This window comes from Anolis sagrei, chromosome 4, assembly GCF_037176765.1.
Source record: "Anolis sagrei isolate rAnoSag1 chromosome 4, rAnoSag1.mat, whole genome shotgun sequence".
NCBI classification, from domain to species: Eukaryota; Metazoa; Chordata; class Lepidosauria; order Squamata; family Dactyloidae; genus Anolis; species Anolis sagrei.
Genome location: NC_090024.1, coordinates 169,202,778 through 169,224,988, shown reverse-complemented (window position 1 = coordinate 169,224,988; position 22,211 = coordinate 169,202,778). Strand labels below are relative to the sequence as shown.

The window sequence follows — 22,211 nt, the reverse complement described above, 5'->3', positions numbered from 1 at the left end:
GCTGAGTTTGATTTGGGGTGTGTGTGAGTTTGATTCGGGGGGGGGGGGGGTGGTGGCTGAGGATCTACCCTAGCAAACCTTTTGTATCGTTATCCCAATACTTCCATGCATATGGGATATATTGATCATGGTAATCAGATCATGATATGAATAAACATAACAGTTTAAATAATGTACCAGTAAGGCCTTCTCTTGGACCACTCTGAGAAGCCCCTCAAGCCCCCTCATCCCCAGGATAAATGCCTGATTCTTGTATAAAGAACAGAGAAAATAAGAAAAATTGATATTATGTGTAGTGAAAGTTATCTCAACAAAGAATTGATGAGGAATATTTCTGGGAACAAAATGAGACTATGATATATTTGAAGGCCATTTGTGTTGCTCCCTTATAGATCAGAGAAGAATATTTCTCTTATATAAAGACCTAACAGATTATCTGAACAACTTCTTGTAATTGACTAACTGGACAGAATCGACTGTTTTGAGTTTTATTTTGGATATTTAAATTAAGGAACTTTCAAAGCAACTTCTCCCTAACTTTCTACCATAACTGTTAAAGAAAATTCCAGACATAATCTACATTATTGAGAGAACTGTACTGGGGGGGGGGGGGGGGGGGGCAGTTTTGTTAACCAGTTCTTAAAGTGAGTTCTTCTCAAGCTAACCAATGTGGTTGACCACTATTTTTTCTATGTTTACTCCTTTTCTCAAGAATTCCTATGCCTCTTCATGGAGAATCTAGAAAACAAATGTGTCAAATAATTGCAGTACAGTGTCCCCCCCCCCCCCCAAACACATTTCCTTCTTGAGTGTCCTTATGGCCCCCTTTGTGGTGGTGTAAATCTTCTTAAAAATGCTATTTGCAGTTTGGGATTTATTCTGTACAAAATTCTCACATGATTTTTTGTGTAAGAAGCAATTTTCTTTTTCACAGAACACAGCATTGAAAATAATATTGGAATGCAGAAACAATTTCTACCAAGAAAAAGCCATTTCTATGCAAATGATCTATATGAAGATTGTATACACAAATCACAAATTACAACTTTTCTGCATAAAATTCTAATATTTCTATATTGAAATAGTATTTTCTATGCGTAAAATGTTCTTTCTGTGCAAAATTACCACATGCCCATTTTGTGCAGAATATGTCCTAAAGTGCAAAGATTCTTGCCAGGTTGGAATTATTCTTTTCTGGGTTTAAGCAAGAAACATAACATTAACTCTATTTTCCTCTCTGTATTTGAAATGCAGGCAATTAATGTTCCACATAAAATACAACTGGTTTTTCATAATAGGTTAAAAGCAACTCTTGAATAATGCATGTGTCATAGCTGAGTCAGCTGAATTTCTTTCTTAGGTTTTTCTTTTGTTATATGTAAAGGCTAGTGAATACTAAGATGTCTCATTCTATTAAATATTAGTATGACTTTGGAACCTGTGAATTACTTATTCAGATTGACTAAATATGTCTTGTTGTCCGTTTCATGTGTTACGTCTGGTAAATACTGGCAGCCATGGCAACTGCCTGGGTCATTGGTACTGCATACATGTATTTAAACAAACCATGAGCATTGCACATTCCATAGCTTGTCTTTAGGAAAGGATAAAAAGGAAGGAAAAGTTTCAGACAGCTTTTTCCTTTAGTAAACCTGCTTCTCGCTTCACGGGGGGGGGGGGGATCTTCTAAAAATGGGATGTCTGCTATGAAGTAAAGGTGCCATGAATGAAAGCTATGCTGTAGGACAGGCTCTCCTTTTCTCAGACAGCTTTATGAATGTGAACAGAAAGTTCTTTATTTTAAGATTTTTCTATATATTTAAAACAAGACATCCTTATTGTATCCTCATGATTAAACTATTAGAACAGCCAACTAAACCAGAGATTTGTTTTTATGGTGAATTTATTCTTGTCTCCTAAAACATGTATGTCTCTGCATGGCACACTTCGTTTATTACAGCTTTGTTTCTTATCCACTGTCATCTAATGTGGATGTTTTGTTTAGATTTATGTTATTATAGAATTTTGTCTGATTACATGTGGTTTAGTTTATTGATGTCACGTTTAATTTATTCATGTTAGGTCTTAATTTGATGTTAGGGTTTAATGTTACTTTTATATGTAGGGTTTTTTTTTTTTGGAATTTTATGTTAGTATTGTATGTTTTATGTAGACATTGAATGTTGACCACTGTTATGTTGGAATCCGCCAGAGTCCCCTCAGGGAGGTAGGATGGAATCAAAATAAAGTTTTATTATTATTTCATTATTGTCTAAAACATTAGAAATCTTGCCATCTTTGCCTCTGTTCTCATCTTTCTTTCTGGGTGCATAATGAAATCATGGGGTGGAGATGGTGCAATATATTGTGTATGTGTATGCACATACATGTTAAATAACATTAGAGTTCTAAACTTTTCTAAACCTTTCTGTCCCACCACCTTCTCAGGCTTGTTTGTTGGGAACAAGGAAGAGAGTCTTCTCGGTGGCTGCTTTATCTTACGATTTTTTGGAACTCTCTCCTTAGAGAACCCAGGGTAGCTCCCTCTTTGCTCTCTTTCCATCAGCAACTGAAAACATTCTTGTGCTACCAGATTCTTGAAAACTGAATGGGATGGAATTGTAATAATGTCCTGTGGGTTTTTATAGTGTGTGCAGTCTTGTAATTCATTTTCATGTTTTTAAAGTTTTCACTGCTTACATTTTTAATTGCTTTTAAAATAACTTTAACATTTATACTCTTAATTAAGTTTGTATTTTTTGTGAATATATGCTAGACTCTTTGAGTACCATTATTTGGAGCAAGATGAGAAGATAATAATAATAATAATAATAATAATAATAATAATAATAATAATATAATCATCATCCATTGTACTCATCTACACATCTGTTGTTTCCACATCAGACCTGCTTATCAGTATGCAAGAATGCATGCCATTTTAAATCCTTGTACAGTCATAATTCTTGACAGTCCTTATATGAATAGAATACATTCTCAGCTTTTACTCAATGCCAGGAGTTTAAGGCCAAATGATATAATATCATGCACCTTCACCACCTTCAGTATGGCTGGGGTAAGGTGAAATTGGGGCATTCACTGTCATGTCATAATGTCTGAGAGAACTGGTATATGGTCAGAAAGACTGACTGGCTAGTTTGTAAAAAAAAAGCAGGTAAAACAGCCTTACACTTCTTTAGATGAGTTAGCTATGTAGCTCATGATACTAACTCAGACTAGTAGAGTTCTATAACATATTAAACAAAAACATTATATTTTCTGATTTCTTTTCTTCTAACCAGAAGATGTAATGATTGATAGTGTGGAATATGCCCAATTATTGCGGAGAATATTCATTTCATGCTTTGTGGGGAAAGTGCTGGTGTCATTCTCTGCAGTTCTTGTTTTGTTTTGTTCATACCCAACAGCCTTTTCATGTTGCCCAAAAACAGCACTATGATTCCACTACAGTTCTGTCACATGGAATCCCAGGATTTCTATTTTAGGAAAGATTGCTCACAAATTTCATACAGAGAGTTCTCCTGTCTCCTCAAACTACAAACCCCAGGATTCCACAGAATAGAAGCATGAAAGTTAAGGTGAAATCATAGTGCTGTAACAGTGAAGTATGAAAGGGCACTAGATCAGTTTGACCTTGGCCATAGGGAATTCATGTGAAAGCTTTTGAGTTCATATCAGATTAGCTTTAAAGGCCACAGAATATTACATTGATTTTTCTGAAGGAATAATGGTAGCAATTTCCACACAAGCACTGAAACCATTATAACATCACTTACAGTCACTGGAAGCTATATAAATATAGCTTTAGAAATAAGGCACCCATGTTTATCCGATTCTTGGCTAAATGCATTTGCATTGTTGATATAAGGAGCTAAACTGTTATGATTAGCATTTCACAGCATGTGTGGGTTTTAAAATAAAATGCCATATTGTCCATACTTGATAAATAATGAAAGGGAGGTTTAGATTCAGGGAGGAAGAGGACAGATCATTGCTTTCAAGCACAACCCCTCCTATGCCAGAATTTTTCTCCAACATGATGATAAGTGTTTGCTCTTTTCTCCTTTTATGTCTGCTCAGGAAATGAAGTTCTCACTCCAGGAGCTCCTGTTGGAAATGGGCTAACAGCAGAGGCTGCAAGGGATCTTGGCCTTTCTAAGGGAATTGCGGTAGCTGCCTCTCTGATTGATGCACACGCTGGTGGAATAGGTATTGTATAGTTCTTTTTTTTTTTACTAGCCGTCAGTATTTAATTCACATTTTGGTGCAGTCTTGAGCAGCCTTTAAGAAGGCTGCCTGAAGCTCAGCCAATTGGGGAGGGGGGCAGAGGGCTGCCTCTGATTGGCACAGTCACCTATTATACTCTTCCATACACATTAGTAACATGTGGGCTATATAATGCTACTATATAATGTTCATTGGATTTGTAATTGATTGAATAACTGAAGCCAAAGGGTGCTCACCGATAGCTCCCGGAAAGAAGTGGCTAGTGGGGTAGCACAAGGTTCTGTTCTGGACCCAGTGGTATAAAGGGCATATTTATTATATTTGCAGATGACACTAAATTAGCAGGTGTACTTCATGCTGCAGAGGAGAGGATCAAATTTAAAATGACCTTAACAGATTAGAGAGTTGTGCCAAAATTAACAAAATGAATTTCTAATGGAATAAATGTAAGGTCCCACACTTAGGTAGAAAAAATAAAATGCAGATATAGGATGGGTGACTCCTGTCTTGGCCACAGTATATGTAAAAGGCATCTAGGAGCCTCAGTAGACCACAAGTTGTACATGAGTCAACCGTATGATGTGGCAGCTAAAAAAAAGCAAATGCAATTCTAGGCTGCATCTGTAAGTGTATGGTGTCTAGATCAAAGGAAGTAACAGTAGCATTTTATAGTGTTTTGGTCAGATGTCACTTGGAATGCACTACAGAAAAAGAGGTTCTCTCTAAACATTGGGTAAAACCTCTTGATGATAAAACCTTTTCAATAGTGGACTACACTACTTCAGAATGTTGTGAAGTCTCCTTATTTGGAGGTTTATAAACCGAGACTGGATTTCCAGAGTGTTTTGATGGTGTTTTCCTTCATGAAAGGTGGTTGGACTGAATGGCCCTTATGGTCTCTTCCAACTCTTTGTTATTTATTCTAGGTTAATTTGACATCATATTATAGAACCCTTAAAAATGTTACCAAGATTATATGGAAATTTATCTCTGACTTGGAAAGTAGGGAGAGTTAGACTGCGGTGACTGATTTTCTTGAGTCACGAGTTTTATTTTGGTAAATCACATATGAAAGATGCATGTTTTTGGAAATTAAAAACGATTTCTGAAACAATTAGCAACTTTTTCTGATTGCCTCTCTAACTATAGCTTTCTACAGATTGAACATCCCTTATTCAGACTTCTAAAATGCTCCAAAATCCAGAAGTGGTTGAGATAATAATATCTTTGCTTTCAGATGGTCCTGGGTACACAAACTTTGTTTCATGCACATTATTGCAAATATTTTGTAAAATTACCTCCAGATTGTAGATATAAGATGTATATGAAACATAAATATGCATATTATTATGTATATGCAAATACAGGTATTCCAAAATTCAAAAAGATCTTAGCTCCAAAGCATTTTAGATAAGGGATACTCAAACTATGTCCCCATTTGCTAGTGAAATTGAAGCATCTATGAACTATGGGCACTTGCAGACAGCACAAAAATGTTGGTTTTAAATGGGAGTTAAAAAATCCCGGGAACCGACTGTAGGCCTTCACACAAATCTGTTAGTCCCGGGATTGGGTCCCCTGCCGTCCTCACTGTTTTGGGTTTTAAAAAGTGGACATGTGCTGGAGCAGTCTCCACACAGGGAGGGAAGGCAGTTGTGTGATTTTTGCAAGTTCAGGAATATACAGTGATGTGAATATGTGCCTTTTCTGGCAGAATCAGGATAAAAGGGGACCTTTTACCCCATGTTTTTTTTCCATTGCAGCGAACCCGTGTGGATTTACTGGTAGCATCATGTAGCTCCCCCCCCCCCCCCTTTTTAACTCAGTAAATGGCATGTTTTAGGTGCTGTGTAGATGGGCCCTAGGATAGATGTACCAATTTGTTATGATAATATGTATTCTTGTTGTGTGACTTCAATGCTGACCTATGTCCATCCTCTCATGGGATTTTCTTGGCAACATTTGTTCAGAGGGAGTTTACTATTGCCTTTCTCTGGGGCTGACAGAATATGATTTGTCCAAGATCACCCAGTTGATTTCCATGACTAAGTGTGGATTTGTACCTTATTTTCCCTTTAAAAACCAAAGGCCCTCTTTCTGCTTATGATAAAAGTGGCACTACTATTCAGAACTTCTCTCTTAAAGCATGTGAGAATTGAACTTCACAAATAAAGATTGGATTCTTGTTTTTTAGGCCAGGATGTGAGTGTTAAAATTAGTATTTTTGCAACAGCTATCAAAACATGGAGTCCAAATCTGTGGAGTTCTAAATTTCTTGTTTCAAACTAATATAAATTGGGATCGTTAATAAAATGCCTCATTCCTGGCATCTTCTGACAAACATAGCCTCAGTAAAGGACAGTGTTTTGTACTATTATACATTTATGTTGAGTTTATATGATTGCAGACTCAGGGATACAGAGAAACCACAGTCGGTGAAGCTGGTGCAAATGAGGTCACAATTTTAAATGCCAGATATGAACTTAGGTTTTGAACTGTAAGCCCTGAGGGATGAAAATATTTGCCTACAGTAGACCCGAGAGATTTGATACTCTCCTCATAATAGACACATTAAATATTTTAATGTGCATTTCATTTATAATCCAGTACAATTCCAGTTTCAAAGTTAGCCTGTTTTGGCAATGGGCCAGAGAAAGACTTTGTTTGTATATATTATAGAGATGGAACATGCTGTTCCAGGCCTATGGCTACTAAAAATCTTCTTAGCTGTTTTCCTTTCCACGTGTTAATCTTGACGTTGTTTTTCAGTATTATATGGTAAACTGTACCAAAGTATTTTTAAAATTATTGACACTAATTTATTAATTAACTGTAAAACACATTTGCCTGAATAAAACAGCTGTTCTAAAATAAATTTCCAAAACTACTTCTCCAATTTCACACTTGAAGGCAGCAATTCATCTGAAAACCTGCTCAATACTGTATATATTCATTCATGTATAAGTCTAGAAATTTTAGTCGAAAAATTAATCTTAAAACCCTAGGTTGTTATACACAGGACATTGTAAGTACTGTATCTTAACTCTAATAAAAAGGAACCTTCTCTAAGTAGAGAGTTAAAAGGTGAGAGTTTAGTCCATTGTGGGAGAGTCTAAAAGAAGTATTGACCCCGCTGCTGTCCACACCATGGCACCGCCTTTGTTAAAATGTAGAGATCAAAACAATTCAGCCACATTTCTAGTTCTAAATCACTTCATTTGAAATCAATTACTGAAAAAATCAAATTTGATCTTGAACCAAAGAGGGTGCAAACGGTTGAATCAACAATAAATCAAATCAAACATGGCTCAAACAGTACTTGGTTTGTTGTTCTTGAGAAAAAGGCCTTAGACATTAACATGGCTTTCCTTATTGCACAGTTTCAGAAGTTATTGTCCTAAAATAAATTGATCTTTAAACACTTTAAACCTTATCACATTGAACTTTTTTTCATGTTAGGAGCAACTTGAGAAACTGCAAGTCTCTTCTAGTGTGAGAGAATTGGCCATTTCCAAGGACATTGCCCAGGGGACACCTGAATGTTTGATATTTTACCATCCTGTGGGAGGCTTCTCTCATGTCCCCGCATGGGAAGCTAGAGCTCGACAGACAGGAGCTTACCCCACTCCCCAGATTCAAACCACCAACCTTTCAGTTGAACTGTTCAGCCGGCACAAGGGTTTAACCCGTTGTGCCATCAAATTGAACTGAGTAACCATATATTGTTGAACATATTGGATTACTTTAGTTGTAACTGACTCAACATCCAAACATTTAAGTGAAACATGCAGAACAATTTGCAATTGGATTCACTGGGAATTGTTGCAGATATTGATTGTATAGGATTGCAACCTGCACTGACTTTAACTGATGGTGTTATTCAAGGGGGCTTAACACAGTAATTTCGAAATGAAACTCCATGCAGAGACAATTAGTGTACTGCATTGCTATACCTACATTAATAGTGGTAGCAAAGAAAGAAAGGCTGCAGTCACTCCAGCCATGATGGAAGTAAACTGTTAGGGGAAAACACAGCTTGGAACTGGCAGATTTTGTCTGCAATCTCTTGACACTGCTTCACCAATCCTGGGAAAACTGAAATGCATAGTGCAATAGCAGGAGACTGGGAAGCAGATGGAATGCTGACATTTTCGTTGTCATCAAACATCTACCCACACCAGTTTTCTACCAATTCTCCCCCCTACATATAGCTAGGAGAAAAATGGGCTGGAATGTTTCAGTCTTGCTGGATCAATTCAAAGGCCCATCTCAGTTCACTTCCTATATTGGCTTACCAGCTGCCTGTGGAAACTTGGAAGGGACCAGAGGACAGATCAGCAGTCCATAGAAATCCTTCAATTTCACAGTATATGCTGATGAAGCCACCAAAGTATGATCTTCCAGATGTTGGAATGCAATTTCACCACTATGTGTTAGGTCTGGTGACTAGGTCTTCTGGGACTTGCAGCCTAATAACATATAGAGAGTCTCAAGTTGGCTATGCCTGCTTTCTAGTTATTTCTGAGGATTGCTGCTATCATAGTCATGCCTGCCCTTTCTTCAGCCATGAAATCTGATTAGTATCATTTGTTCTCATCTCTGTTTCCATCAGATTAATTAGTGGGTTGTGTGGGAATGTGTTTGAGCAGAGGAGAAATTGACCTCTGCAGTAACATCATCTGGCAATTTTTCTACAATGGAAGATAATACGGTTTTGCTTTAAAATTGGGTCTCTTTGTTTTATACCCTTATATCAGGCATGATTGGAGCTAATGTGAATGGATATAACTTACCATGCGAAAACCAGCCAATTACATCCCGAATTGCCGTGATATGTGGGACATCTTCATGCCACATGGGGGTGAGTTGCAAGCCGTACCTTCATGCAAATCACATAAAATCAGTGGGTTTTTTTTAAGCTAGCCTTTTAGACCTTTTTAAATTTCCTTTCCTGTAACTCTTGTGTCTTTTGTATTATGTGGTAACTCTTATCATTAGTTTCTGAAATGCATTATATCACAGATGCATTTGCTATAAAGAAGCATTTTCATAGTAGAAATCAATACTAGAGGGAAAAGGCACAAAATGTAAAAAGCGAGCCTGAAATTACACTACAGACATTTTGACTGGGCCTTATGAGATTGGAGCCTGTGACTTTGGCTTTGAGTGACCTCTGATGAGCATGTCACTCGTGTATAACAGAGTACTTGGGGTCTTTTAAAAAGCCCCTTAGACCTTCATTTCTCCCACCTTCTTGCTCAATCAATATAAATCCATCTTGCTCTGAAAGCTCTAATGATCTATAGAATTACGAAATGCATTGTGACTCCAAAAGAGCCAGGATAAGCAGTTTTTGCTTCGATAATTTTTCTCACTGAATTAGAGGAAAAGCTTTTTCCTGGGATTGCAATTAAAATTTAGTGTCTCTCTTTTTAAAATTAATACCTCTTTAAAAATGTATAAGCCTGAAAGCATTCCATTTTCATGACTACCTTTTTTTAGTCTTTTTTATTTCAGACCTGTGAACTTGCTTATGTAGGCTGAATTGTTACAATGGAGTTATGAGAATTAGTAGTTAAGCAAAATAAAGAACTTTTGTAGTAGCTGGGTCTGTTTTTGTTTTTAGAAATGACACTATACTTTTTGCATTTGTTGTTTGAACACAAAATAATGTCTGTATTAGATAACAGTCTTTTTTATGTAGTGGATAACAGATGTTGCAAAGAGATATCTGTCAAATGTTGCTGACAATTTTTCCCTTTGCATTGTAAATGTGTGTGTGTGTGGACCAGGCATGGGCAAACTTTCTAACTTGGGGGCCACATGCTAGAACTCCCTGTTGCTAGGAGGACTGGCTGCTCGGTGATGGAAGGAAGGAAGAGAAGGAGGAAGGAAAGAGAGATGGATGGAAGGACGAAAGGGAGGAAGGGAAGGATGGAAGGAGAAGGAGAAGGAAGTATATGATGGTGAGAGAGAGGAGGGCCAGAGGAAAGAGCCCTGGTATAGATCAATACAACAATAGATGAATAACACAGCAATGTAGTCCTGTGCTTTTTGCAAAATCAATGCAGCTGATTCATTTTCATTTATTTAGCAAAGCATTTTAAGTCAGCTATGTAGAAGCATAATTTCATGGGAAGTTGAACCCAGATATTTCTTTATTTACCCTATTTATACCTCACCTTTCTCAACACCGAAGGGGACTCAAGGCAGCTGACATATAGGGAATTATTCAATGCCTTAGAACACATACAAATCCAATAAACTTTAAAATTAAAATTAAATTAAAATTAATACATATTAAACATTTAAAAATATTGCATTTAGTATAAAACCATGTCATCCATAACCGTAGTCCAAGGCTGTTCCATAGTCATTGCACATATTCCATATCTGTTATTGCACTGCACTATTCTCTGAAAGCTTGATCCCAAAGCTTTCACATTCTTCTGAAGGCCAGGAGGGAGGGGGCTGATCTAATGTCACTGAGGAGGGAATTCCACAGCCAAGGGGCCACTACTGAGAAGGCCCTATCTCTCATCCCCACCAGTCATGCCTACCAAGAAGGTGGGACCAAAAGCAGGACCTCCCCAGATGATCTTAATGTCTGATTTCCATTTTTCCCAGTGATTTTCAGTGGGAATAGGCAATTTCTCTCTGACTTTGTTTGAAATGAGCCCAACTCAATATCTATTGCTTGTATCCAATAAAATGGACTCTGTCTATCGTTTGTATACATTTTTTTATATCCAACTTTTTTCTCAGCTGCCCATTTCCAGAACAGGAGCATTGTTAGATGAGATAGAGAGGAGACCTCATTTGACTGGCATTATAAACGTGGTTGGGAAAGTTTGTTGCTGAAAGTATAGGAAAGTTTGCCCTTGCTCTTTGTTTTTAGATATAATCTCCAGATGTGAAAAAAAGTGGCTCAAGTACAGTTAAAACTTGTCTCGATGTATATTTTTTGTGTTTATAGCTAACTACAATTGCAAAAAATAAAAAGGCACCAATCCCCCAGTTTTGCAAAGTAAGCATGGGAAGCTTGTTTTTCAGGTTTATAATAAGCTCAGAGAAATGCTGTATAGCAAATGTTGGTTTTAGACAAGATACTTTCAGCACCCTGAAATCACCTCCCTGCCTCAAAAGAATTCATGTTATGTCATTGTTGTATGGATTGAAAGATAAAGTGAAGACAAGCAAAGAGAACTGCATACTCTGTCAAGTGCTACACCAATGTATCTTCCTGTTATGATGTAGAATAAGAATAAAAAGACGATGACAATAGTGATGATCATTGCTAGTAAATTTTGGCTCACATCAGATTCTAGAATCAACAGAAGAATGAAGTTCCTGGCACAAATAATGGTAATGCTCTAAATGTTCCTATTGGCTAGAAACTGACTTAGAGGTTTACACATTTTGTTACCTAATAGAGAACTGAGATTGTGATGCATGTATGCATACTTGGGAATAAACCCACTAACACTTCCAGGTGAAAATACATATAGGATTGCATTGTAAATCTGCCTCATTTTCAAAACACAACTATTTATTTTTTTTCTTACCATTTTTGTTGTCAAAGGCAATGTAATTTCCTCATCAGCCAACAACTAGCAAATCCAAAGCTTATGGAATGAATGTATGAAAACCCTTTGGTTGAAGCACGCTTTTATCTGTACCTGTTTATACTGTGCCGATGACATAGGGCAATTGTGTGTGCCTTTTTAATGAGATGTATATGCAGCTGCAGTTGGTTGAAATTAACTGTACCTTTTTTTAATTAGGGCTGTAAAATGTAAGTTTATTATCCTCTATGTTTTTGTTAGAAATTTTCTCTCTCTTTTTTCCCCTACATGTATTTCTCCTTCTCTTTGTACCAAGGGACCCTGAGGGCAATACAGATGAATCATCAGGTTTAATTTAATGCAGTGGGAGAGAGACCTGTGTGGTCAGGCTGGCATAAAAGTGTGCCTTTGATCTGCTTCAGGTGCACTGAGCCCCGGTGAGCCAGCAACAATAATATCTTTGTGAGATGATCAGAGTAGAGAGTGAAACAGAGTTGAGATGGCGGGAGGGGGGAATGGCCTGTATGGAAACTCAAGGCTTTCCTTTGTTGTGGTTCTGGCACACGAAAAAGTCAACTGTCAGGAGAAATTCAGTGAACATAAAGCAGGGTGAAAGTGCAGTGGTTGAGTAGTGGGTTTCTTTCAATGGCTCTTAACAAGAAAGCATTCAAAATAATTTGCCTGGATACTTTATTTTCTTGAAAGTGAGGGTGAGAGGTGGAACGGAGTAGGAGAAAAGGGGTTCCTTGATCAATTTAGACATTTTGTTAGTCTGATGAGTAGGCCTTCAGCAATGTTAATGTGCTTGAAAAATTGTAGACAATGCTTTGTTATCTTTCTGCTTTGTGTGTGTATGTGTTAAAACACCATGTTTAGTTAAGTTTATTTTCACCTTTTTTGGCTTAATTACATAGCTAAAATTGAGCTGTGCATTAAATTCTATGGCACATTAGAATCACACTCCTAAATCCATCTACACTGTTGGGCAATAGATCCCAGTTGGGAACAGAGGAGGGAGAAGCTGTGATGGCCGTGAAAAGACTGTCAGCCAGACAGAGGGGCACGACTTCCCAACAGCCTTTTTGCAGCCACCACTGCCTCACATTACATTTAACGGCAAATGCAGTATATCACCAGGTAGTTCTTGGAAGAACGATTGAAAAACAATCATTGATCATTGATCGTGACTTGGCTATTTCAAATGGTTCAGAAGTCAACTAACAAGTCGTATAGTTTGGAGCTTGTGTATGGACAGAAGTGGGTTCTGTTCTGGAATCAAGGACCCATTCACACTGAAGAATTGTAATGCTACTATTCCATTTTAACTTCAATGGTTTTGTGCTTTTAAATCCTGCGCTTGGCAGTCTGCTGTTGTTGTGTTCCTTCATGTCATTTCTGATTTATGGTGACCCTAAGACAAACCTATCACAGGGTTTCCAGGGGCTGTGAGTATGCAACTTACACAGGGTCACTTTGACCCATTATACATTGTCATATAACCCAGATTATCTAAGAAGATAATCCACATTATCTGCTTTCAATTGGATTATCAGCATCTACACTGCCATATAATCCAGTTTGAAGCAGATAATCTGGATTTTATTTGGCAGTGTAGAAAGAGATAGCCTAACAATAGAGCTGCTTAAAGCTACAGAGATGGAATCTACTTTCGTTCTAACTAAAATATGTCATAAAATATGGAAAACAAGCCCCAAATTTTCATTAAATACAAAAAAAAAAAGATTTGCAGAGTTTACTTTAGATATTCAGAGACTCCTTACTTACGTTACTTAGATTTACCTTAAAAATTGAACATTTATTATAATAACTTTATAATAAAGTTATAATAACTTTAACTTGATGTATAAATTTACCTCATTATCATACTAATTATATTACCAGAAGGCAAGAAGGTAATCCCATCCATAATTATATTTTCTTTCCTATCTCATCCCTATTTTGATAGAGAAAATTCCATGTTATCCACCTGCTTAATAATAATAACAACAGCAACAACAACAACAACAACATCAATAACAACTTTATTTTTATACCCCACCTCCATCTCCCGAAGGGACTCAGGGCAGCTTACAAGGGGAAATGCCCAACAAATACTGGTTAAAACCAAGCCCAGAAAATACAGTCACATTTTTATTTACGCGTGTTAAGTGCCTCCTTGATTCCATTCCCTTCCTCCCAATAGCTCTGTGTGGTACACTGTTCAGTGTGGTACACTGTTCCCAAAGATCGAAGTTGCCATATAGGTGTGTTTATCAGAATCTAATAATATAATAATATAATATAACAACAATTTCTTCAAAAATATCATGGGTATTTAATACTAGTTCAGTTACAAGAAGACTTTAAAAACCGTTTGCTGTAGATTTTGAAAAAGTAAATAAACACGTAATTCTTATGTTTTAGGAGTTTCTGACAGATTAGGGCCAAAATTAACTTTCTGAAATAAAGAAACTGGCATTTTCATATTAAATAGTGTCTAACTTCCTCTTTTTCCCCATATTTCAGATTTAGGATTTATTAGGGATATTAAAAACACTCACAAATTTTCTTCCTCTGCAAGAAAGGGTGTTATTCACATCATATTTAAAGAACAGCCACGTTGCAAGATTTTGAATTTCAGGACTCTCATCTTCCACCTCAACATTTTGTACAGAAAAATAAATTGCACAAATTTATTTTTCCTACAGGTTTTCCAAATGCAAAGCATTATAAAAAAAATCCTCAAACTCTTTCTCAGCAGGAAGAAAACAAGAGATTTATTTTTTGCTTTTAGATGTAAGAACAAAACAAGTAAAGGCTTCAATAGGTGATCTTTTATGTGTTTATGGCTTTTCTAATTAAAATGTATTTAGGCAGGCAGTTTATTAATTGCTGAGAGGAACTGAAAACTTATTTTTACAATAGGAAATTACTCCAGAACCACGTATATTTGTACTACTGTCAAAACAAAGCATATTTGGGTGATTTTACCAGGGATATTTTTATCACCCAATGTTTGTGTTCTGCTAATTTACCTAACACTAAGCATCTAAAGTGAGGGCACATTCACTTAAGCCAGTGACATGTCAAGTTGAAATAAAAGCTTAGTGCTTGTAATTGTTGGAATCTGGACTGCTGACACATCACAAATATTTCAGATAACACGCGTATCACATGATAAGGAGATTCCCCATGGTAAAACCATTGAGTATAAAGCTTCCCAGTTACTGGAGGCCCTGTGGAGTCAGTCCTACAATTGGCTATAAGTTCCTGCCAGCAAACACCTCTCTCCCCATCCTTCTCCTTTCTTCTAACAGGAGCTGATGTGTGGTGAGAAGATTATGGCCCAAATATGGGCAATAAGAGAGAAGTGGGAATGTTATACCATGTTCATTCAGGATAAATACTTATAAGTTTATGTTTCACTATTTTAAAAATAAATCAGAAGTGCCCCCTACCGTAACCCTGAAAAAGCTTAGTGTCCTCTACACTGGAAACAATAAGTGACAAGAGACAAAAATAAAATGGGGTAGGGGGTAACAGAATGTTCTGTTTAGAAGAAATATTTAGCTTATACCCTGAATAAGTACTTTTTTTTAAAGGAAGGAGGATAGATAGCAGACCATATTTGTGAGCAACTAAAAGTGGAGCCAAGCTACACTAGATTCCAATATGTCTGGAATGCCCATTGGACACCAACATGTTATTCCCTGTCCCCATCTTGACTCCTACTTAATTGACACAGATGCCCCAGTGTTATTTTTTCTGTGCATGGAAAGAATTAGAATCAGTTCCAAAGCAGCTAACTCTACAGATTCTGATACCACATTCATCTAATAACTAGCTTTATATGGTGACAACAGCAACAACAGAGAATCAGAGTGTTGTGAACTTGAACAAACTCTCAGGACTGAATAAAGACACTCAGCAGTTATTCTGTGTCATAGACATTTTTTTCAGAACAAGTTATGATTAAAAATCCACAAAATGGGTAAATGCAAATGTAATAGTATATTTTGCAGTTAACTGTAGTATCAAAGCAGAACATCATCATAGTAAGTCTCATTTTGTATATGTAGATAATATAACTTTTCCTCTAGAGTCAGAATGTTCAGACAGAGACGAGAAGTCAGATAACCTGGTGATTGTGGGTTTTCAGAGTCCAAGAACATGGGGGCTGGATTAGAAGAGGCCATACTTATCACCAGGAGGTTGCAGAAAATGAAGACCCATTGCAATCATTACAATTCAGTGGGCAAAGAAGAGACAAAGAAAGATTACGCCAATCCCAGAAGTTGTGAAGTAGGAGATGCCAACCTAATGAGGCATTTGGTGTCTTGAAACAGCTGGCTATAAATCTATCAGCTACTCTATGGCAACTTTGTTTCTTTTAAGTTTTTTCTGGTCACTGGAAGTAATCTTCAGTATTCATGGTTTTCCTGGTCTCAAAGTGGCTACAATTAAGCATACTGTTTTATTCCTTGCTGGATTTGCTTAGTTTATCTGGATTACTGATTTCTGCTAATGATTCCTGGACTGTCTAACAACAACTTCTTGTTTTGCCATTATCTGACAAGATTACCTGAGACGGACCTGGATTGAATTAATTACACGAACAGCTACCTAGTTCCTTGGTCACTTGCTAACTAGAGCATAGGACAATAGAGCTTCAAAATTATGCTTGTGCAAAATTATTTCAATAACAGAAACTAAAAGTATTTATTAAAACAGAGGTCAAGGAGGAGGCCAGGTAGACACTCCTTGAAAACCTTACATTTTAGATGCACAGACATGTGCTCCTGCAAATGTTCTTATATGAAATGTTTGTATCAAGAAAGTGACTGAATCAATTACATGCTTTCAGCACAACAGAAAACAGGAAAATATTCTGCCTAGAAAACTAAATGTATTTTTCTCCAGAAGTCTCCTGCAACTAAACCCAATGAGAGACACAACTGGAGAAGGCTCATTGAAACCAAAGTGACATGTTAATTTCAATAGTGGATTTCATTTATTTCAGTGTAGCTAACATCATATTCAGCCCATAGTCCCAAACAATTATAAAGCTTAGCGGCTACAATCCTGTTAATACAAATAGAGTAGAACCACTGAAACAACTGCTGAATGGTATATCAACACATAAATAAATCCCATTAATTGAACAGGTTTACTCGAGCTTGTGATTCTTGTTCTTCCAGCATATAGTGATCGCTAGCAAACTGGAGCACACAGTCTGAAATATTCATGTTCTTAAGTGTTGTCAGGAACGCAATAAACTATACTGCAATGTAGATCAAGAATTTAAAATTTCATTTTAAAATAATACTAAAACGAAGTCATGATTTTAATTTAGACTTTGATAAAAACAAAATATGAGCTGACAACTTTTGCAACAACTAGGCCATAAAAGCTTCATATGAAATCATAGTTTGAACATAGTTTCAGTCTTTAGCCTTCACTCTTCTGGTGGCTTCTGGAGCGAGAGTCCAAAAGTGGCAGGCTCAAACACAGAACTTCAATCAATGGCTGATACCAAATGAGAGACTCCCCCCCTGGGCACACAGAAAACTGGGCGACTTGGAAGGCACTGAACAGATTGCACTCTGGCACCACGAGATGCAGAGCCAATCTTAAGAAATGGGGCTACAAAGTGGAATCCATGGCATGCGAATGTGGAGAAGAGCAAACCACTGACCACCTGCCGCAATGCAACCTGAGCCCTGCTACATGCACAATGGAGGACCGTCTTGCGGCAACACCAGAGGCACTCCAAGTGGCCAGATACTGGTCAAAAGACATTTAATCAACTACCAAGCTTGCAAACTTTGTGTTTTGTCTGTTTGTTTGTTTGTTTTGTTAAAAATGTAATACAACTGTCTGGTTGCTCCTGACACAATAAATAAATAAATAACCTTCACTCTTTCTGTTGTTATTTTTTAAAATGAACCCTTCATTTATGGGAACCTCTAGGGCTCAGTGCATGTCAACTCCTTTAGCCTTTGTGGATTAAGCTGCAAAGCTAAACGCTTAACAGAAATAGTTCAAACATGTTAATATAGTCCAGTTGACCATTGTAGTGTTTGAAAGCCAAACATATGTGGAAAAATTTGATTTATTTATTTATTTAAAACGTTTATATCCCGATCTTCTCTACCTCTGCAGAGGGAGTCAGAGGAATGGTGGCAAGATTAGCTTTAATCTTTCTAGGGCAAAAATATTCTTAGCTTAAAAACATCATTATTGGGTGAATAGTAATCAGTGTGACAAGGACACTATAAGTTGTACTTTCAGGTGGAGTTCAAGCATTCCCAATGAAAAGATGGACAGCTGCTCTAGAAAAAGAACAACTGAGTCACTACGGAGAGAAAGGTAGGATATAAATAATGATAATAATGATGATGACGATAATGCCCTCACTTCGATCTTTTTTAAAGGCAAAAAAGGGACAAAAAGTAGTTTGAAACATAGCAGAATTGTAAGTGGAAGAAGACAACGTAAGATATTCTTAAGCAAGACAAAGTAATTGCATAATAAAAAGCTTTTCTGAAGGTGTTCTATAATAACTTTATTTTTTTTTGTACCCCGCCTCCATCTCCCCGAAGGAACTCGGGGCGGCTTACATGGGGCCAAGCCCGAGCAAAACAATTAAAATGTGACACATTAAAATGCATAACATTATAAAACAATATAAAACAACAGCATTATATCAATATTAGACAAGCATCAAAGTCAACAAACAAAAGCAAATATTAGTTTATTGTCACAAGTGTGTGGACTGGTGCAACAATAAGTTAAAGGATAGGGCTAAAAGGTAAAGTGCATGGGTCATAAGATAGCAGTACAGATAGGGGAAATAGTAAAGTGAGAGGGCAAAACTTAGAGTCCAAGCCAGCTTTTTGGGGCCAGCTTTTTAGGAAATTATCTACTCAAAGGCACAGTGGAACATCCATGTCTTAAGGTCTTTGCGAAAGGTGGACAGAGAAGGAGTTAGCCTGATCTCCCTGAGGAGGGAGTTCCAAAGCCGAGGGCCAAGAACCAAGAAGGCCCTTTCTCTCGTCCCCACCAGCCATGCCTGAGACGGTGGCGGAAGTGAGAGGAGAACCTCTCCAGAATATTTCAGAGATCGCGAGGGTTGTAGGGGAAGATGCGGTCACGAAGACAGGCAGGTGAAATGATATCATTAAGAAAGTAACTTTGTGCCTATATTCTACTGAATTTAAGGTTTCCTTCATTGTTACTCCTTTGTCTGTGTAGGCAAGGAGTTCTCAAGGGCAAAGTGGCTTTATTTGCTCCTGTGAACACACAGAAGTATCAATCAGCACTTATACTGTATACTTGCAATGCAAACTGCACCCATGTTACCCTTCATTGTTCATATTTCTGCAAGTGAAAAAAGTAAATTTGTGGTCTTTTCACATTAAGCAATTACAAAAATTTGGTTTCACATTAACTGACCTGGGATCATCCTATGGAGTACTGGGGCCTTGGCATAAGAACCTCTTAGCTTTTGCAGGAAAGCTGAAATGGTTGTTTGAACTCCCAGTATCTCTGCAATCCTATTGCCCATCTGTATGATGTGTGTTCTTGACCAGCTTTATCTTGTTTTTGTCTTTTTTCTGATTCTTATCTACTCTTCTCCTGGTCATCTTTTAACAGGAGAGAAAATTTGCCACTTACAAGGTTTCCAAGTATTTCACATTTGTATATTGCAGTACACTATCAATAATATGCCTCTGTAATGCTGTGTGTCTGGAAACTCCAGCAATATTTGCTTCCACTTTACCAAGTGAATTCAACAGCTAGTCAGTAGTTTGAATTACAAACAGACATTACTTCTCACATCAGAAAGTGTATTATGATCCCTGGTGAACATGCCTTTTAAAGATAAGTGAGTGCAAAAATGCAAGAAGAAGGGAACTTGGCTTGTTTCAGCTCTCATTGTTCTTTTCAAGCCTTCTGCTGGTGTTTTGTTTTGCCTTTTTTTCATTTTTCTGCAACACCCTGCTCATCCACCGCCACCCTTCTTCAGTGATCTAGAGAGGGACAAATTGCTTTGGGAATCACTGGGTTATGGCCAGTTGGCTGAGAGGTCCATTGCTCAGGGCATTCAGCTCCATTCCCTTGGAGATGGCACGTTTCATCTCCCTAACTCAAAACTGGAAACCAGCAGGGGCAGTAGAGTAAAAAGCTGGCAATCCAGGAATGCAGCATTTGGACATTCCTGCAGCAAGCACTTTGCTTGAGCATGGCATACTCGAATCCAGTAACATGGAGTGCTGTTTCCCTGTCTGTGTTGACTTTTTCCCAACACAGCCAAGGATTTCTTTCCACTACTGATTCGAGGAGTGCGGTGCTTTAACTGTGTGGCATGTTCTTCCCTCAAATTGCAGTCAACACAGACTGAAACCACTTGCTGCTCTGGCTCCTATTGAGATTACAGAGATCAGCCTGCAGGAACACTTTGAGCCAGCATGCCTCTGCGGTCTCCACCCCAGGATGTTCTGCAAAGAACACGTACTGTGCAAGCTCTGGGCCTGGAAACGTGCTGCAGACTCTATTTGTGTAAACAAAGCTGGCAGCGTGAGTGGACAATTGCAGAGCAAAAACAACTCTGTCTTCCATAGGCTAAATGCTGAAAGAAACAGATGAGCCAAGTTAGAATATCCACATTTGCCTGGAGTTGCTCTTTAAACAAGCAATCAAGCAAATGGAACGAGGACATCCCTTTGAATTAAACTGGAACATTTTCAGGATATTTATAACTGCAGATTCACCCAAGCGATCCTGCAGTTTTCACATCCTGTGGATGTTTTCAAAAGGACAGTTTAATTATTAAAGAGAATAAAATCTCATAACAGATAAATTAATTTTGTGCAGGTTATTCAAACCAACCATTACCAATTCCATGCTGAAAATACAAATCTAATTTAGAAGCAAAGTGGAGTGCAGTCAAAAACTTAATGATTTAATATTTGCTTATTTTTGCTTATGTCAGTGTGAACCTGGTAAACACACTTAAAATGATTTTTTGCAAGACAAGGGAGATACGGAAATGGGAAACATTCCTATCACCCAGTGGACAAAGTTAAAAACAGGGTGCTGGTCACCCCAAAACTGTCCCCCATCCCAATAGTCTGGATAACTTTTGTAGGCTATCCCCCCTTGGTCTGAAAATGCTGCAGTTTAATGACAGGTCAGTAAATGGCAAAACAGCTGCAATTCAGGACTAGATCCATGATGAATATGCCAACCTGGCAAGCTTTACAGAGATATGGAGGAGTTAATATCATTCAGCTCTACCCATCAGGATTCATTGTGCAGCAGACGAGGCCTGGGGGGCAGGGAGGTGGAGTTGCAGTGGTCTATCAGGACCATCACAGAGAACTAGACAGGGGAGTATGTCATGTGGTTCTCCTGAATCACCTTTCTGGGATGGTGCATGGAGGCACTGTTCTTCAGTGGCTCAGTTCCTTCCTGGAGGGACGGTTTCAGAAGGTAGTGCTGGAAGACTCCTGTTTGACTCCTTGGCCACTGGCCTGTGAGGTCCCTCAGAGCTCTGTGCTGTCCACCATGCTGTTCAACATATACATGAAATCTCTGGGAAAGGTTATTCAAAGTTTTGGAGTGCACTGCCATCTATATGCAGATGACACCCAACTCTAATTCTAGAGTTCCATCTAATTCTAAGGAAGTCACTCCAGTGCTAACTAGTGCCTGACAGCTGTAATGGACTGGATAAGGGCAAACAAATTGAAGGTTGATCCAGACAAGACAGAGGTGCTTCTGATCAGTCAAAAGACAAATCTAGGAATAGGGATCTAGCCTGCGTTAGACGGGATCACATTTCCCGTGAAAAGACAGTTTTGCAGTTTGGGGGCACTCCTGGATTCAGCTCTGAACCAGGAAGGCCCAGGTGTCAGCAGTGACCAGGAGTGCTTTTGCATAGTTAAAGTTAATGTGCCAACTGCTCCCATTCCTGGTTAAGTCGAATCTGGCCATGGTGGTACATGCCTTGCTTCTATCCCGATTGGGCTACTGTAATGCACTCTATGGAGAGCTGCCTTTGAAAAGTGCTCACACCCTTCAGTTGCATCAATGGGCAGCAGCCTACTGCTAACTGGGATTGGCTACGGCGCACACACAACTCCTGTGTTGCAACAGCTCCACTGCCTGCTAACACGTTTCCGAGCACAATTCAAAGTGCTGGTTTTGACCTACTGCTCTGGTCCAGATTATCTGAAGGACCGTATCTCTTTCTATCCTGGTAGACATGTATGATCAACTGGGGGGAGGGGGGCCTCTCTCTCAAGCATGTTTGATGGGAACATAGGAAAGGGCCTTTTTGGTGGCTACTTCCACATTGTGGAGGGAGGAAGTCATGAAACTCAAGAGTTATTT

General features: G+C 38.1%; 1 protein-coding gene across 7 annotated transcripts in view; it reads left to right on the top strand.

Moving 5' to 3' along the window:
• FGGY (FGGY carbohydrate kinase domain containing) overlaps positions 1–22,211 on the top strand; it is a 181,243-nt gene that overhangs the window by 74,351 nt on the left and 84,681 nt on the right. For all 7 annotated transcript variants that reach the window (XM_060773599.2, XM_060773598.2, XM_067467862.1 and 4 more), the window contains exons 7-8: positions 4,102–4,230; positions 9,006–9,109. In XM_060773599.2, the coding sequence (XP_060629582.2) occupies positions 4,102–4,230; positions 9,006–9,109 (233 nt within the window). The remainder of the gene's footprint in view (positions 1–4,101; positions 4,231–9,005; positions 9,110–22,211) is intronic.